Here is an 18,693-nt window from a genome sequence, read left to right as displayed (position 1 = left end):
GAGGTGGGGTTAAGGGTTTTGGCAGGAAAAAAAAAACAAAAAACATATATCTTGAGCTAACGAACGAGGTGTAGTTTGTGTTCCAAGGAATTATACCTAAAAGAAACTCAATACCACCTTACCACACCTCACCCCAAAGACACTCCTAGGGGCTGTTGGATTTAATTTTTTTTTCTCGAAATTAATTTTTTTATTTTTGTTTGCAGTGGCAAGAATAGTTGGGTGAACCAAGAAAATAATGGGCCTAGTTTGCCTGATAAAAGCACTTGCTGGGCTAACCAAAATGGCTATCTGACTAGTAAAATTTGCTCAAAACATGCCTTGGTTAACATATCACGGCACATCTTTTTGTTCGAGTAATAAAAATAGTAAAAAAAAAAAGCCTTGAAAACAACACTGAACTCCTTATTTCTTGCTCCAAGTGTAATTTATTATTTACTCTTTATAATCATTAATATTTCACCGACTCCGCATTGTCTCCTTGTCATCCCCAATCCAGTAATTAATCACTTAATTATAGCCTAACATCCACTAAACGAACTTCTTGCTGTGTCAAAATGCTATTGGAGCTTGCAAGCATGGGAAAGAGATAAAGAAGAGAGGAATTGGAGGGCGGCAAGTGCATCAAATTGCAAGTATGGTTCTTTAGATTGCAACCCGAGAGCTAAACCGTGTTTTCAAAAACTTTTTTTTTTGTTAAAATTTAATATATTTTATATGTTTTAAATTATTTTAATGTGTTAATTTTAAAAATAATTTTTTAAAAATAAAAATAATTATTGACATGCATTTCAGCACGAAAAATTATTCGAAAAGCAACCGTAACTATACTATCAAATACTTTCAACTATGAATAAAATATTAAACTCTACACTTAGTCTGACGAGTAATTCAAGAAATTAAAGATTTAAAGTATAACCTGGATTAAATATTTAGTGATTTAATTAACTCGAATTAATAAAATCCAAACTTAACCTAATTAATATCAAGATTTTAAAAAAAATATAAAACAATACTAACACGACTTTAACAACCCATGTCTTTTCAAGTAAGTTTTCGCATCCAAATATTGTGAATGAAAGTCAAATTACCCATCACACAGTTTAAGAAAAACTCATTTTAATTCGAAGAGGTAACTCAACTTCTCAGATCTTGAGTTTGCTTTTTGATAATCACGAGCTCGGATTGTTTTAGAGTTACTAGAGGTTTACATAATTATTAATTTTAGAATTTATAAAATTAATCGAGATAAATCCAAACATTTAAATTAATAATAATAATAAAAAGACCCATTGCTTGTTATGGGCCTAAAATTTCATCTCAGGCGATCACGCCTACTCTGTCAAGGACCAAAACATGTGTTTGCATCACAAAAATATGAAACAGCGAAGCTTAACATACACGTTCACTACCTTGCAACAAGCAAGAAAATTGGAAATTTAACCAGGCATAGAAATTAATCAACAAAATCCTAACAAGATCAAACCCGCCAAACTAATATACTGATTCCTGGGCTCAACTTCCACCTTCAGCTTTCTCTTGAACAAGTTTATCAATCATGTCAGCTGCTTCTCGGACTGTTGTTATGTTCTGAGAGTTCTCCTCTTCTACATTAATGTCAAATTCTTCTTCCAACGCCATTACTATCTCCACCTGCAATAACATTACAAGATCGCACCTCACTTTAAATTGCTTAATTAAGTGTAATTAAGTAGTAAATTCTTGAATGGCTTTGATGAAATGAATTGACACCACTGAACCTAACAGTAGCTAGCCAAAAAATGGCTTACTGTGTCAAGAGAGTCAGCACCAAGTGCAGCGAACTTGGATTCGTTGGTGAGCTCAGTCTCAGGAGTCAAAGCCAGTTGTTTCCTCACAATCTCAATAACTTTCTCCACGGTCTCTGGCTTTGCCTATCAAATCATGTACATTACAATTAATTTCACATCTTGTTAGGATTAATAAAACAAGGCTAAATAAAACTAGATCGAAGGATTCCAAAAAGAAGAAAATAGAGATAAAAAGGTTAAATTCAGTTTTACTTGAAGTTAAGATTAGCTTTAGATCATTTAGCAAGAAAACAGTAAGTATAATGTACAATGTGGAGGAGGGTGAAATTACAGCACAAGAGACACGGAATCGAGAGGCCTTCAAAGAAGGGAAGCCATTATTCTTTGCCCAACCCACTGACACAGGCTTTAAACTAGCTGCTGCCTGTACCAATAAGAACCACAAATGAACATCAAACAGTGGAAACTCTTCCATCCATGTACTGCGATGAGAAATTTAAAATTGTTGTTATGTGTTTAATAAAAGAAAATGGGCTCAATTTGTTTTTCAATTTTGGTATAATTTGCTATCTATTTATTTCTGGACATGGCTATTTGAACATCAAACAGGGAATTGCTTTAGCACTAGTTTTCTGTCCTATACAACAATTTCCCAGAAGAAAAATCCTGAAGAAAACATATTTTTCGACAAATATCATGGAGCAACAACAAAAGTAATTATCTGTGACGTGCAAACTTTTCTAAGAGATTAGTAGTGAAAGAGAAACTCTTCGGTATGAGCAAGAGAATTGTGAAGGCTTTAGTTACCTGACTACTCTTGTTTGACTGGCTAAACAAAGGCTGAAACCTAAGACAAGTAGCTGAGACTGTGGCCATTAGCGGAGAACACACACTCAAACACCGAATAACTTGTGATGGAATTACAGGAATCCTGAAAGGGATTTTCCCTAAGAAAGGAATTGATAATAGCAGGTATAGAGAAAGAGCTCTTATCAACTTTTGCTATTGAAAATTGTAAAAAAAGATTAATACAGGCGAGAAGCTAGCGGGGATACGAGTGGACATGATTCACTCTGGGCATTATCCAAGGCCTCCCTGCTGCTTGCATGTGATTGCATCACTTTCTGCTTTGTGGGCTCTCTCCATATTCAAGAATTGCAACTTGTCTTTTAAATTTCTCACGTGAGAATTAACCTATTTCAGGATGCTGCTGTTAGTGAATAGTTTTGTAGCCAATGCTTTGACACCGACTCTCCATTAATGACAAGACAAAGTGTGCATACATATTATTGTGTTTCGACAAATCCAATTCCAAGAAAAAAATTCATTAAATATTGATTATAATGGTTAATCATTTGCTCACATAATACTTAAATATCCAAAACTTAATTATTCTCAAATTTCTTATTATAAAAAAACTACTGCACAGTTTTGATTCAACAGGAGAATTTCTCAGCCTGCAACCTACTCTTGTTCTGATTACAGTTAAGCTGCGGATGCTGAATTGCATCAAGGCTTCTGTTCACGTATATTCTCTTCTAATAAGTAAAACATACCTCCCACTCTATAAATACTCCCCATATTATTTCCCTTACGAATCACTGACCACTGATATTACAATTTATCAAAATCCAGCATGTTCAAGGAGCGAGTTGTTTGATGTTTGGATAATGATTAATCAAAATATTCATGTAATTAATTCTCTTTTTAGCTCAGAAAGTATCAAATTAAAGGTAAAAATCTTAATACTTGCAAAAATAATCTCTATTGATGAAACTTAAAAATTCTCCAATGATAAAATTAATAATTTTTATAGAAAAAAAATTAATGAAAAAAAGAGCCTCAAGTTTTAATAGCAAAAGTGTTTATTCTTGTTTGGAGGAATGATTAATACCATGGAATATATAAGTTTTTAAAGTAAGAAAGTCATGAACCTTTTACATGAGTAGTTCAAGAAGTATTTATAACTCCCGAACTCGTTGTCTTTAAGAAATGAAAAGACTCGAAATTTTTTTTTGCTTATAATAATATTAATAAGAGATAAATATCTATTACACATCATTAGTGATATACGATACATGCTGAAATGAAAAATAAAAGGTTAAACTTTGGTTCAATTGGAATGAAAAATAAAGGAGCTCTTTACACTAATTTATCTCCTATGTTTAATAATCATTGTAGCTAAATATTATAAAGAAACTAAAGGATTTCAGGTTTATTATCACTCAGTTCTTTTTTATGATAGCAAGAGCTTTAGGTTTCAATGAAAATCAAGATAAATAAATATTATTGTGGTTTGTAATAGTGCCATAAGTTTTTTTTTCCAATAATATCCTTTCAAGTTAGGTTGGTTTACAATGTCGAGGAAAAATTCTGGTACTTATTTGATACTTAATTTGGTAAAATAAAATTCTATTTTATTGATTTAAAATAATTATATATTTGACGATCAAATTTGAAATATAAAAAAGTGTTTAAAAACTAATTTAGGAGAATTAGAAGAGTTGTTGGTGGTTGTACACAAGCTCCAGTGTCTGAGAGAACTCGTCACACATTGATGACACGTGCGGAGTTGCCCTTTCTTTGTACCATTTGAATTTTTTTAAGGTGAGACCTTTCTCCACCACCGACGTGTGTTGACTAGGAGCCATCGGTTTGCATCTGGCAAACCATTCTTTTTATATATATATATATATATTTTCATTTCTTTTCTCTCTGCTTCCTAGTTTTCGCGTCTAGCTCTCTTCAAAATAGCAAAATGGGGATTCAATTTGTTTTGATGTCAAATTTGATCTTGATTCTTTTTATTGCTATTTTTTATAACATTTCTTTTTCAATTTCATCATTCAATAAAATAATATAAATCATATCTTGAAGTCTCACCTAATAACTTATAATATTTGGTTGAGATAGTTTTTTAACAAGCATCATTATTGTTTTTTTATTTTCATTCTGTTGGGTTATCCAGGTCTCACAACTTAAGTTGTGAGTTTGGTAGACTAGCTAGAGTTAACTTGAATCATTTTCTCCTTTTTTTTATAATAGAATTTTCTTTTTAATTTTATTCTTTAACATTGGATTGACTTATAATTGAGCTTTCTAAATTTTTTTTGATATATTTTCTGTGGATAAATCCTATTTTCTTGACTTGCGTTGTGTGTTTAATAGATTTGGGTTATGTGTTCAGTAGATTGACTCGGGTTGTTTTTTATACAATTGAATATTTTCTTTTCAGGTTTTATCCTCCTATATTTTTTATTAATATATATATTTTTATATTATTGGTTTAATTAAAAATGAATTTTTTATTTTATTCTATAAAATCTCATTTAATTTTTACTTTTTTATCGGTTTTCAAATTATTTTCATTTTAAGGTCATCACGACTGATTTTTTTTTTATAAAAGATTCATTTTATTAATCACAATTACCTTTTTTTGTTTTTTTATATAGTAGGAATCTATAGCACGAGGGACGTCTTTTTCAGCACGCTAAATGCGCCTCATTATTCTAGTCATATGCTATATGTATTTTTATTCTCTCTCAAAGGTTTCGGTAATCATTAGACTTTATTTTTTTATATAAACTAGTTTGAGAGGCAACTTTTTAATTAAATTTTAATTTGAGTAGAGGACAAATAAACTCCTCACCAAAGTGGAATATTTTGAAAGGTTTGATGTATACAATCACTTGAATACAACTAATTAATAATCCCTCGATTTTATTGATTACATTATTACATATATACTCGTACGTACGAAGACTGGAACTCCTTCACATGAGTCCTAGCTAGCCACTTCCTCGACTTATTTATCCCTCCATTATTACATACATACATTATTTCCCATACCTGAAGCCTTGGAACCAAGTGAATTGTCCAAAGAACCTCAAGTTCTTATTAATTACCACCAACATGATCATCGCTCGTTCATCACCTAGGCCATAGACCATGTAACCGGCACAACTCCTTCTTCTTTATCCAGACCCAAAGCGTCCCACACAGCATCAGAACCATCAACAATATTATTCTCACATGGTGGCAGACCCGCATGCTCGCTATTACATCCAAGCATGGAATCACACTCATCCACGACCTTAGCGGTCACACTCCTTCCATTACCAGAAATTATGATCATACTCCCACACTTTGAGCTCCCAGCGAACCATCCTGTCGAAAGTGCCACCACAAGCTCCGTTTTATCATGGTAAATCTCATCACACTTTGACGGGGCTCCCCCATCACCTCCTTCACTGAAATCATTTAAAGTTAACTGTGCATCTGTTGAGGATGACTCTGGAGGTGAGCAAGTGTATGTAGGGTAGGATTTGTCTCCACCTGTCAGGTTGCCAGAGGATTGGCAGTTGCCCTCTGGAGGTGATTGACTACTGCCTCCACTGCATATAGAGAGGAGGGCAAGATAAACAAGAAGTGATTTTTTCGTTGCTTTTGATCCTGTGTCTGGCTCTGAATGTGTCGAGGGGTTCGATGTATATATATAGGGTTTGTCAAGAACAATTCATAAATGAGTACGTGATAGCACTTGAAGATAATGCTAAACATTAAAAAAATGTTTTCAAAATACACATAAATTATATTTTTTTATGGTGTATTTTTAAAACTTTTTTTATTATATTTTTTAATTTTTTTTAGCATTATTTCTTTCTTGATAACATGACTGCCGGCTCCTTTACAAGAAGGCAGTAATTTCCCGGAAAGAATGATGCGTGTGTGGGATTGGAGTCCAAAGTGTTTGAGCATACATTCTCAAGTGAGAAGGCTTAGGTAATTGCGTTTCGAGTGGGCTGAGTTCAAAGTCTTTGAGCATACATTTTCAAGTGAGATTTGATCTTCGAGTAAGCTGAGTCCAAAGTCTTTTAGCATACGTATTCAAGTGAGAAGGGATATTCAAGTGAGAAGGGTTAGGTAATTGTGCTTCGAATGAGCTGAGTCCAAAGTCTTTGAGCATACGTTCTCAAGTGAGATTTGTTCTTTGAGTGAGCTGAGTCCAAAGTCTTTTAGCATACATACTCGAGTGAGAAGGGTTAGGTAATTGCTCTTTGAGTGGGCTGAGTCCAAAGTCTTTTAGCATACGTACTCGAGTGAGAACTCAAGTGAGAAAGGTTAGGTAATTACTCTTCGAGTGGGCTGAGTCCAAAGTCTTTAAGCATACGTTTTCAAGTAAGAAGGGTTAGGTAATTGCTCTTCGAGTGCGCTAAGTCCAAAATCTTTTAGCATACATACCCAAGGGATAAGAGTTATGTAATTGCCCACTAGACTGTAGTTGATCAAGTAGCTAGATACTAAGATATTAAGGTAGATATTAAGTTAGTGTCTATAATTGTGATATTTATTGTCTTTTAAAATATATTTTTTAAAAATATAAGCATATTAATATGATTTAAAAATACTAAAAAAATAATAATTTAAATTTTTTTTTTAAAATGCAGCCAAGCCACGAATCCAAACAAGACCTAACTAGTCTCATTATATTATCACTTGAGAACGATCAAGTTAATCTGTTTAGAATTCACATTATTAAAAACGCATGTCAACTGCTTCAACCAATTAGTAGAATTCTCGGCTCTTAACTCACCAAGGTCTCGGCTTGGCATCGAGGCAAGAACTTGCAAGTCATTGCATTAACCATCACACATCCGATTTGTTTAGAATTGTAGTAGTAATAATAATTTAAAAGATTTTTTTTTTAGAAATATATTAAAATATTTTTTTTATTTTTAAAAAGTTATTTTTGATATTAGCACACTAAAACAATATAAAAATATATAAAAAAATTATTTTAAACAAAAAAAAATTAAAATTTTCAAAACATTTGTAGTTTATAGTTGATACTAAAATGCGATTTGAAAACTCAGTGCAAATCACATTTTATTAAATTTTAATTTTTTTTGTTTAAATTTAATTTTTTTTATGTTTCTAGATTGTTTAAATTTGTTGATGTTAGAAACGATTTTTTTAAAAAATATTATTTTTAATGCATTTATTTTCAATAAAAACAAGTAAGGGCCTCTCTGTAAAGGAGAAAAATGAGAGATGAGTTGTCCCCATTTTCTTTTTTCCCTTTATTGATTGGTATCTTGAGAAAAAGAAATGTAAAAACCAGATCATGAAGGGTTTTGTTTTGGTTCTTTCTTTCAAGAATTTGAGTGATATTGTTATGTGCTTGGGCAGATGTTGTCATCGGTAGCCAATCCTGTGACGATCACCTTCCTGGTTGCATAGACAGCATGCACCTGCTGTGCTGTCTAAGTGCTTAATCTGAGCTGTCGAGTATGGCGAAGACGGGGGGGAGAAATTAATTTTGATAATTTAATTGGTAGGTGTCAAGTTGGGTTATCTTTTGATAATTTAATGGTAAGGAGCAGCTTTAAATCAATTTACCCATCAATAAAAAAGAATATTATAAATTAAAACTAAAATTATTTTATTAACAACTAAAAATTTTGAGATCGATTTAACTATTTAGTTCACGCTCATATGATTTTATTACCAAAGAAGTTTGTTAAAAATACAAATTAATAGCTGTTGGGCTCACCGTGATAAATAAGTTCAGATGGCCTAGTTTTGAAGAAAACAAACGATTGTTCTTGGGCTTTGGTTGTCACAGGTTCGACTCTTATTGTTAGAATTTTTTTTCATTTTCATGATTCATTCTTTATTGTTCTTTTTTAATATGTTTGCCGGAAGAGATGGAAGCTTGGGGTTTCCCTGAAAAGTCTTCTCGCATGGAATGTACCAAACTTTACGTTTTCGCTGAGCTTGAATCCATGGCAGTACGGCACTATCACGTCTCTGCTTATCTGTATTTGCCAATAGAAAATATCAAATTGGCAATTACTGGTAAGCTATAGCTTGCAAATTATTATTAGGAGGTAAGGGTTTAGTGAAGACAGTTGGTGTTTAATGCATTATATATTATTTGGATTTCCAATGTTAATATTATTTATTTAAATCACAATTCAAGTCATCAGATACGCCTTTTGACTTTAAAATCTCAGCTAAGATGGTAAAAATAAAATTAATTAATTAATTTGAAGATACATTTTTATATTACTATTAAAAAAATTTGCTGACAGATAAATATTATTAATAGTTTATTTATTAACTTTTTGAAGAGATTATATATATATATATATATATATATATATATATATAATTAAGTGTGAGAGGCAACTTTTTAATTAAATCTTAATTTGAGGAGAGAACAAATAAAGTCCTCACCAAAGAGGAACTTGATCAAAGGTTGATGTATACAATCACTTGAATACAACTAATTAATATATAATCCCTCGATTTTATTGATTACATTACTGTTACATATATACTCGTAGACTCTGGAACTCCTTCATATGATTACTATTACCTGAAGCCTTGGAACCAAGTGAATTGTCCAAAGAACCTCAAGTTCTTATTAATTACCACCAACATGATCATCGCTCGTTCATCACCTAGGCCATAGACCATGTAACCGGCACAACTCCTTCTTCTTTATCCAGACCCAAAGCTTCCCACACAGCATCAGAACCATCAACTATATTATTCTTACATGGTGGCTGATTCGCATGCTCGCTATCACATCCATGCATGGAATCACACTCATCTACGACCTTGGTGGTCACACTCCTTCCATTACCAGAAATTCTGATCATACTCCCACACTTTGAGCGCCCAGCGAACCATCCTGTCGAAAGTGCCACCACAAGCTCCGATTTAGCATGGTAACTCTCATCACACTCTGATGGGGCTCCTCCATCGCCTCCTTCACTGAAATCATTTAAAGTTAACTGTGCATCTGTTGAGGATGACTCTGGAGGTGAGCAAGTGTATGTAGGGTAGGAATTGTCTCCACATGTCAGGTTGCCAGAGGGTTGGCAGTTGCCCTCTGGAGGTGATGGACTACTGCCTCCACTGCATATGTTAGTGCCAACATTGGGATCATCATTGCACTTTCCATTGATGCAAATTAGCTGGCCATCACAGTCATCGGATGTTTGACATGGGCCATTGCAGGAGGAGATGGCATTTGAAGGGAATGTGAAATAGAAAATACTGGAGAGGAGGGAAAGATAAAAAAGAAGTGATTTTCTCATTGTTTTTTATTCTGTGTCTGGCTCTGAATTAACGTCTCGAGGGGTTCGATGTGTGTATATATAGAGTTGGTCATGAACAATTCATAAGTGAGTACGTGATAGCATCTAATTTTCTTCAAGATAATGCTAAACATTAAAAAAATAAATTAAAAAGACACATAAATTATAATTTGTTTATGTGTATTCTTAAAAATCTTTTTTATCGTATTTTTGGTTTAAATTTTTAAAACTATTTCTTTCTTGATAACATGACAGCCGACTCCTTTGCAGGAAGGCAGTAATTTGCTGGAGAAGAAAGATGCGCGTGTGGAATTTATGAGCTTCGAGAGGGCTGAGTCCAAAGTCTTGGAACATACGTACCCGGTAATTGCGCTTCGAGAGGGCTGACTCGGCTGAGTCCAGTCCTTGACCACACGTCCCCAGGGGAGAAGGGTCAGGTAATTGCCCACTAGACTGTATCGGTAGTTGATATTAAGTATCAATTACCCACTAGATTATTTTTTTATAATTTAATCGCAGGGAGCAGCTTTAAATCAATTTACCCATTAATAAAAAATAAATATTATAAATTAAAACCAAAATTATTTTATTAACAACTAAAAAAATTGAGATCGATTTAACTATTTAGTTCACGCTCATGTGATTTTATTACCAAAGAAGTTTGTTTAAAATACAAATTAATAGCTGTTGGGTTCACAGTGATAAATAAGTTCACGTGGCTGAGTGGTTAAGTAAACAAACGATTGTTCTTGGGCTTTGGGATTTTTCTTTAAGGTTCTTCGTTTTTGTGGTAGACTTGACGTGGATCTCTATCTATTTTTACCCTTTTAATATTAAGTCAAGACCGTAAAAAGTCTCTATATAATTTTAAATTAATTAAATGATACTTTTTAATTTTTTTCTAGTTTTTAAGAGTGTTTGAAAATGTTATGTTATCATAAAATTATCTAATAAAAGAGAGTTTATAATTACTCAAAAAAATATATGTTAAAAAAGGCCTATGAGCATGGATTTTTTTTTATCCTTTGATTTTTTTATTTGTTAGTTTTTTTTTTTAATTTTATCCTTTAAAACAAAGGGTTTTTTTATTTGTTTTTTTTTCTTAATTTTTTCTTTTAATATTTAATTTATTTTTAATTACTCTTCATATTTTATTTTATTTTACTTTTTATGGGGTTATCATGGTTTTAAAAAAACGTTCCAATATTTGGTTGATGCTTAGTTTTTTTTTTTTTTGGATTTAGATTTAGATGTATTTTTAAAAATATTATTCAATTTTTTTTCACTTTTCTCAAATAATATTATAGGTTTTTATATGGAGTTTAAAATCTTTTCCAATTATTATGTGCCTAATATGAAAAAAAAACCTATGAATATTTAATTAACATAAAATTTTTATATATTTTTTATAAATTTTTATATATTTTTTATATAATTTTATCATATTTATCAATATTATTTCTTTAACCATATACGAAACACTGAGATTTTGTTTGAATGTTTCATTTTAAATTTGCTACCAAGACTATAATGGATTCTTTTAGAGAAAATGATTGCAATTTACAAAACATTATGATATTGGGTTGACCATTGGCTTTGCAAGTATTTTTTTTATCGTGTTTTTAGATAAAAAATAATTTTTTAAAAAATACAAAGTTGGGTTGGAAATTTTCAAGTTTGACCTTCTAGATAAATTTGATAATAATATCATAGAGTTCTCCGCAGCTTGAAGATTTATTTTTATGTTTAAAATTTTTTTAATCCGACCCATATCATAGCATGGGAAATAACCTAGTAGAGAAAACTAAATGATTTTGGGGTCTTCCTCCTACATTGTTTATGCATTCACAAACCACCGTTAATTACATTATTTGTTAATGGAATTTTTTTTGCACTTTGATCCCTATAATTATTTAACAATTTATGTTTCAATCATATAATTTCATTAATTTTATACTTTAGTCCTTAACGGATAAGAGAGAGGCGCCACCAAGGAAGGGGAGAGAGCAAACTCTTGCCGATCATAAAAAAAATATTGATTTTAATGTCACTATTTTTTTTTTCTTTCAAGAGCGGATTCAGTCAAGGTAGTTTAAACCTTGAATCATGCATGAAAATAACTCTATTTTTATTGTGCCATTCAAGAACTTCTATAAAACAAATGCTAATATTCCCATTTATGCAGCAATCACATGTTATTAATTTATGTTAAATTAATAAATGTTTTTAATTGTATCAATAATATATTTGTTAGTTTTAGGTAATTGTAAAATGATTTTTAGCCTTTATAGAGATGACTTACCATTGATGAAAAGATTTTTCTTTCTTAAAAGGGTGCAATGAAATGAGCCAACATCGAAGACACCAAACAAGAAGAAAAGAAAAAACCAAAAACAAAAAGGAAAGGGCCAGCCTCAGGCTCTTTTATTTATTTATTATTATTAATATAAGTATTCGGGTCAGCTTTCATGTATCTCGATTAATTCTGCAGGTTTTAAAATTAACGACTATATAAATTTTCAGTAACTATTATATTAACAATCACATAACTCGAATATAAAATTACAAGAAAAGTAAATCTTTCAATTTCAAATTCTTTTTACTGGTCTTAATTTGCTTGCCGGAAGAGAGGGAAGCTTGGGGTTTCCCTGAAAAGTCTTCTCGCATGGAATGTACCAAACTTTACGTCTTTGCTGAGCTTAGCTTGCAAATTATTATTAGGAGGTAAGGGTTTAGTGAAGACAGTCGGTGTTTAATGCATTATATATTATTTGGATTTCCAATGTTAATATTATTTATTTAATCACAATTCAAGTTATCAAATACACCTTTTGACTTTAAAATCTCAGCTAAGATGGTAAAAATAAAATTAACTTAATTTGAAGGTAACTTTTATATTACTATTTAAAAAAATTGCTGACAGATAAATATTATTAAGATATAAGTTTATTTATTGATTTTTTGAAGAGATGATATCTATATTTAAGATATAAGTTTATTTTCAATATACATAGACGTGAAAAATATAATATTTTTTTTTGAATTTGAGTGAAAAGTATTTTTTTAAAAAAAACTATTGCACATTGTTCCTCCTTGTTTCACATATAAATATCGTGAAATACAGAAAATTTGACCATACTATTCAATTAAAAAAAACAATTGAAAGGCAAGGTGAATTCCCTAGACAGAAATCATTACTCACCATAATAATATAATTATTATTTTACCTTTTAAAAAAACTCAATAGCTAGCTATTAAGGTAGCTACTAGGCTAATATAATCATTATCAAATTAATCATGAATAATTTGATTTTTTTAATATTTTATAATCACATTAAAATAATTAACTTGCCTTTTAAAGTAAAAGTTTTCAAGTGGTGTTCAAGGACAATTTTTTTTATTTTCAATATATGTTTTAAGTTTAACTGAGAAAATATAATATTTTAAAATTATAAAGAATTTTTTAAATAAAAATAGTTGGCGTGTGGTTTTGGGTAACTCTCGTACCCTTTTGGCGGTTCATGAGGCATCGTCGTAATCTTTCTAGTAGTTAGGCATGTGTGCACGACAGAGTAGCGTTTGGGTTTCGATAGACTTATTTCTCATCTATTCTATTTTCTCTCTCTTCTCCTTGCCAAAATATAAAGTTTTTGTGACATTTGTTTTTACATCTAATTTGATCTTTATTCTTTTTTATTGATATTTGTTTTGTTTTTTAAATTGATTTTTTTCTTCAATTGTGCCCCTTATTGTTTGATTTCATTTAATTCTTATATCAAATTTGATTTATTAAGAATTTATCTTTGTTTTTTTTCCTTCACTTTCTTTTCTACGGGGTTATCTCAATTTAATGCTCGTGATCGTAATGTTAGCGGATTAACTTGAGTTGACTCAAATCTTTTTTTTTTATGTTTTTTTTTATTTTTTTCTCCAGTTTTGAATTGGGTTGTTTGGTAATTAATATTTCATAATTTTATTATCCTTGTATCATGATTAGGTTGCAAATTTTACTTGATGACTCGGATGGGTTTAGGTCGGTTTTTTTCCCTCATAAATTTCAACAATTTAATTTGCTAGATATGACTTTCAATTTTTTTTTAATATTTTTTATGGTGTTATCATATTTTTATTTATAGATTTGATATGTTAATTTAGATGAGATCGGATCAATTTTTTTTTTATATTATTAATTTTTTTTGTCACTTTATTTAATATCGTTGCATTTTAATCCAAATCTTGAATATTTTTTTTCTTTTTTAGAAATACCTGGATCATCTCAATATTGTGGGTGTTTTTTTTTTTTTTTAAATGTTGGGAAAAAATTGTGACAGCCCGCGGCGTAGCTTAACTAGAATAAACAGAGCCAGACAGCCTATAATTAAATTACCGCGCAAAGGAAGGGCAGCCCTTTGAAAAACTTTCTGGCGCTCCAAACACTTCGTTTCTCTCCAGCCACATTTTTTCCTTATTTCCCTCCTTTAAACAGGACCAACACTAGCTCCATTTTCTCCTCAAATCCATAGAGAGACAGAGATACAAAACCAACAAAGAGAAAAAAACAACAATTCAACGAAAAGAATTGTTTCAAATGGCCAAGAACAACAATTCTTGTCAATCTTTGATCCCAAGCTTTCTTTACTCTTCTTCCGTTGGCTCCAGTTATAATGGAGGAGTGCCGCAGCTCCTGCAACAGTCTAAGCTTTCACGATCATCCAACAGTGGTGATCATGGAGTGCTGTCAAAGAACTTTGTTATACCAGCACCTTCGGAGAAGATAGAGATGTTCTCACCAGCTTATTATTTGGCTTGTACTGCTGGTGGGATTTTTAGCTGTGGACTCACTCACATGACTGTCACTCCTCTTGATCTTGTCAAGTGCAATATGCAGGTATAACATTAAGATTTTTTAACTTCTTTGTCTATGATCTTACACTTTTTATGATCCTATTAACTAGGATGTTGTAAAAATATTAATGAATTGAAAGTAGTACCTAAACTTTGGCAAATTGCCTTTTAACTGATTTTCATTTATGAAGCAAAACAATTCTTGGCTTTTTTTTATTCTTTGTTTCTAGGATGTAAAAGCTTTTGATTAATTTGTGATTTTTTAAGGGTTTTGTCCTGTTTCTCTCTCTCTCTCTCTCTTTAAAGAGAAGTAATTTCTTGCGTTTCTTATGGTTGGTTGTTAATTTGAGAGTTTTATAATTTTTTTTTGAGAAGTTTGATCTCCATCTTTGGAGCAAAATTACTATTAGATGTGGACTTGAAAATGAATACCCCACTAGCCACAATTTTATAGGTCAGCTGCAGAAATTTTACTGTAATTGATATTTCAGATTGACCCATCAAAGTACAAGAGCATTACTTCAGGATTTGGAGTATTGCTCAAGGAGCAGGGAGTTAGAGGTTTCTTTAGAGGATGGGTTCCTACCTTGCTTGGTTATAGTGCGCAGGGTGCTTGCAAATTTGGATTCTATGAGTTCTTTAAGAAGTACTACTCAGATATGGCTGGCCCTGAATATGCAGCCAAGTACAAGACCTTGATTTATCTTGCTGGTTCAGCATCTGCTGAAGTAATTGCTGATGTTGCTCTCTGCCCTATGGAGGCAGTGAAAGTTCGTGTCCAAACTCAGCCTGGTTTTGCTAGGGGCTTGGCAGATGGCATGCCAAAGTTTCTCAGATCTGAAGGTTATTCTGGGTATGACACTGGCACAAAAAATCTTTCGTTTTGTGATTATTTGGTAATTTTTAGGGCATGATATAAATTACCGAATGTCTATTTGATGAATGAATGTTCAATACTCTCAGGTTATACAAAGGGCTTGTTCCTCTTTGGGGACGTCAGATTCCATGTAAGCCGAAACATGTTCAGTAAAAGGATCTGTTTGTTTAAAGTTAAGAATGTAGCTGATGATCAGAATTGGTATATTTCTTGCAGATACAATGATGAAATTTGCGTCCTTTGAGACTATTGTGGAGCAACTATACAAGAATGTCATCCCAACACCAAAAGACCAGTGCAGCAAAAATTTGCAGCTTGGAGTCAGCTTTGCTGGTGGATACCTTGCTGGTATACTCTGTGCTATTGTCTCACACCCTGCTGACAACCTGGTGTCTTTCCTCAACAGTGCCAGGGGGGCGACTGCTGGTGATGTAAGTGAATTTTAGTGTCCCCTAGTTGTTTTTAATTAATGCACAAGTGTTTTTGTTCCCACATTTTGTCAGCATTTGTTCACCTGCAATGTTTTGTCATGGTTTCTTCTATCGCAGGCTGTCAGGCAGCTAGGTTTATGGGGTCTCTTTACCCGCGGCCTTCCTCTCCGAATTGTCATGATAGGAACACTTACAGGAGCGCAATGGGGTATCTATGATGCATTTAAAGTGTTTGTTGGCCTGTAAGTTTCTTTTCCTTTAGCTTTGTATCGTCTTATGCTTTGTTATCTTCCTTCCTGAGTCCTTGAAGATTGCATTTCAACAACTTTCTTGTTCTTTTCATAGACCAACTACTGGGGGTGCTGCTCCTGCTCCAGCTGTTGCAAAGCCTTAAATTTCGAGCTTACCGGTGAACAAGTATATCACCCTCCTAAGGGTTTCTTTTTGATAGACAAATAATAGTTGGTAGCTGATACCATGCTCATTGGCAGTATTCTTTTAAAACATGATTTGTATTTCGTTGTTCTATCATCGTTGATTGATTCTTAAGAGGATGATTTTCATTTCATCTTCTATTCTGATATGTTCATGTTAATTAGTACAGTCTAACAAGCAACGTTGGATCTCAGTTCCCACAAAGAGGAGAGTATTATGATGTGAAAGTAACATACCAGCTTCCATGGTTTGATTACCGAGTTCATATTTCTGTCCATATATGTCCAGACGATCATGATTCACAAAGCTTTTATATCATCTGCAGAAACTGGCATCTGTGTGATGACAAAATGATCAAAGCAATCTTGTCTGCTTGAGTACGCGATACTACTTTCTTGATTCACTTACATAACTTCGCTTTAAAACAACACGAGGTCATACTACCTGATTGGAACCATACCATTCTTGTTAAGTTATTTGAGGTTCAGCAACTTCGTTGAATCCTGGCTTGCTGGCAGCCTAACAGCATGTAAGTTGGTTGCTTGAAAGCAGTCTTGTCTCAAGCAAATCAAGTTTATAACAAGATATATTACCAGTTAGTAGTGAATTCTACGAAGAAGCACTATAGCAAACCGGTTAGAAAGAAGCCTTGGCTTTTGATACCAAAGTTGAGCCAATCTGTAAGATGTGATGTATTTCAATTTCGTTATTATCAAAAAATCTTCAATTTTCCCAGCTTAAAGGGAGCTAGCAAGAGCTATGATACAAAGAATATGAAAATAATAATAATAAAAATCTGTAATTCAGTGTGTATATACACGACCCAGAAAACAAATCAAGGAAAATACTGTTGGGAAAATCCAGAACTCAAACACACATTAATTTACGTGGTTCGGCAACGTGCCTACTCCACGGAGCTACTGGTTTGTATTAATCACTTCAAAGAAACAATACAAACAAAGGAGGAGGAGAAAACTCTTCTCAACTCAACTCTACTCACTCAAGCTCTCTCTGCTGCTCTCACTTCTCTTCTGTTCTCTCTGTGTTTTTCACACTCTCACTCGCAGCTCTTCACTGAGCTTATATGTATACAAGATGGGAGTGAAGGGGCATAAATCATGCCTTGATTTATGCCCACCGTTTGTGTCCTCCACCATGTGCCAAGTGGGAGATTAGGTATTCCCACTTGCATATGGTGGGACATTGTTTGTCTCCACTAACTAACAATCTCCCACTTGGAGACAAACAATGAAATCATCTTTTATCCTTGAAGACCAACTGAAGTTTTACACAACTTCAGTTTATCGAGTGTAACTCCTTTGGTTAATATGTCAGCTGGATTCTTGCTTCCACAGACCTTTTCTAGCATCAGTTGCTCATCGTCTAGCAATTGTCGGATGAAGTGATATTTGATCTGAATATGCTTAGTCCTAGAGTGAAATGCTGGATTCTTGGCAAGGAAGATTGCACTCTGACTGTCGCTATACAAAGTACCATTTCCATTCATCTTGCCCAATTCTTTCAGAAAACTCTGCAACCATACGATCTCTTTTGCAGATTTTGAGACTGCAACATATTCAGCTTCTGTTGTTGAAAGAGCGACGATCTTTTGCAAGGTAGAACTCCAGGAAACAGCAGTACCTCCTAGAGTATATACATATCCTGTAGTGCTCTTTCTGCTATCAACATCTCCTGCTAGATCAGCGTCTACAAAACCTTCAAGTTTCAAACCACCAGCTGTGAAGGTGAGACATGTCTCCGATGAACCTTTTAAGTATCTCATGATCCATTTCACCGCCTCCCAATGCTGCTTTCCAGGATTGCTTATATATCGGCTTACAACTCCCACTGCATGGGCAATGTCGGGTCTGGTACAGACCATAGCATACATCAAAGAGCCGATTGCTGAGGCGTATGGAATCTTATCCATGTATCCATATTCTAGCTCAGTTTTTGGTGACTGGTCTTTGCTAAGCTTGAAATGATTCCCCAGAGGTGTACTTACTGGTTTAGCATTATCCATACTAAACCTGCTGAGAACTTTCTTGACATACTCTGTTTGTGAAAGCTTTAGTATGCCTTTGTCTTGATCTCTGATGATTCTCATGCCAAGTATTTGTTTAGCAGCTCCCAGATCCTTCATTTCAAACTGTTTTGACAATTGTTGTTTCAGCTCGTCAATCTCCTCAATGTTGGATCCTGCAATC

The 18,693-nt window shown here is 32.9% G+C and overlaps 4 protein-coding genes across 4 annotated transcripts; 1 reads left to right on the top strand and 3 right to left on the bottom strand.

Moving 5' to 3' along the window:
• Positions 1-1,277: 1,277 nt before the first annotated feature.
• On the bottom strand, positions 1,278-2,814 carry LOC133678249 (acyl carrier protein 4, chloroplastic-like). The gene is made up of 4 exons (XM_062100514.1): positions 2,598-2,814; positions 2,122-2,214; positions 1,791-1,913; positions 1,278-1,653 (listed from the first exon to the last, which is right to left on the bottom strand). Exons 1-4 carry the CDS (start codon positions 2,664-2,666, stop codon positions 1,516-1,518), a joined length of 423 nt encoding a protein of 140 aa, XP_061956498.1. The 5' UTR covers positions 2,667-2,814; the 3' UTR covers positions 1,278-1,515.
• A 2,781-nt stretch (positions 2,815-5,595) lies between these two features.
• On the bottom strand, positions 5,596-7,402 carry LOC133678873 (kiwellin-like). Its single transcript, XM_062101380.1, has 2 exons — positions 7,384-7,402; positions 5,596-6,254 (listed from the first exon to the last, which is right to left on the bottom strand). Exons 1-2 carry the CDS (start codon positions 7,400-7,402, stop codon positions 5,725-5,727), a joined length of 549 nt encoding a protein of 182 aa, XP_061957364.1. The 3' UTR covers positions 5,596-5,724.
• A 1,562-nt stretch (positions 7,403-8,964) lies between these two features.
• On the bottom strand, positions 8,965-9,951 carry LOC133677839 (kiwellin-like). Its single transcript, XM_062099970.1, has one exon. The coding sequence runs from the start codon at positions 9,896-9,898 to the stop codon at positions 9,257-9,259; it is 642 nt and encodes a 213-aa protein (XP_061955954.1). The 5' UTR covers positions 9,899-9,951; the 3' UTR covers positions 8,965-9,256.
• Positions 9,952-13,503: 3,552 nt separating this feature from the next.
• Positions 13,504-16,737, top strand: LOC133677886 (mitochondrial phosphate carrier protein 3, mitochondrial-like). Its single transcript, XM_062100021.1, has 6 exons — positions 13,504-14,786; positions 15,235-15,596; positions 15,707-15,750; positions 15,837-16,051; positions 16,169-16,293; positions 16,397-16,737. The coding sequence occupies exons 1-6, from the start codon at positions 14,487-14,489 to the stop codon at positions 16,443-16,445; spliced, it is 1,095 nt and encodes a 364-aa protein (XP_061956005.1). The 5' UTR covers positions 13,504-14,486; the 3' UTR covers positions 16,446-16,737.
• Positions 16,738-18,693: the final 1,956 nt, after the last annotated feature.

This window comes from Populus nigra, chromosome 18, assembly GCF_951802175.1.
Source record: "Populus nigra chromosome 18, ddPopNigr1.1, whole genome shotgun sequence".
In the NCBI taxonomy this organism is placed as follows: Eukaryota; Viridiplantae; Streptophyta; class Magnoliopsida; order Malpighiales; family Salicaceae; genus Populus; species Populus nigra.
Note: the sequence above shows the minus strand (reverse complement) of the source record. Positions and strands in the feature narration are given on the sequence as shown.

What these genes read in the sequence shown, in the direction of transcription:
- LOC133678249 (XM_062100514.1), bottom strand. Translation starts at nt 2,666, where the DNA reads ATGGCCACAGTCTCAGCTACTTGTCTTAGGTTTCAGCCTTTGTTTAGC. An exon ending in AGTCAAACAAGAGTAGTCAG is followed by an intron (nt 2,215 to 2,597) that starts GTAACTAAAGCC and finishes TTATTGGTACAG; the next exon opens with GCAGCAGCTAGTTTAAAGCC. An exon ending in GTGCTGACTCTCTTGACACA is followed by an intron (nt 1,654 to 1,790) that starts GTAAGCCATTTT and finishes ATGTTATTGCAG; the next exon opens with GTGGAGATAGTAATGGCGTT.
- LOC133677839 (XM_062099970.1), bottom strand. Translation starts at nt 9,898, where the DNA reads ATGAGAAAATCACTTCTTTTTTATCTTTCCCTCCTCTCCAGTATTTTC.
- LOC133677886 (XM_062100021.1), top strand. Translation starts at nt 14,487, where the DNA reads ATGGCCAAGAACAACAATTCTTGTCAATCTTTGATCCCAAGCTTTCTT. An exon ending in AGATCTGAAGGTTATTCTGG is followed by an intron (nt 15,597 to 15,706) that starts GTATGACACTGG and finishes CAATACTCTCAG; the next exon opens with GTTATACAAAGGGCTTGTTC. An exon ending in GGGGGGCGACTGCTGGTGAT is followed by an intron (nt 16,052 to 16,168) that starts GTAAGTGAATTT and finishes CTTCTATCGCAG; the next exon opens with GCTGTCAGGCAGCTAGGTTT.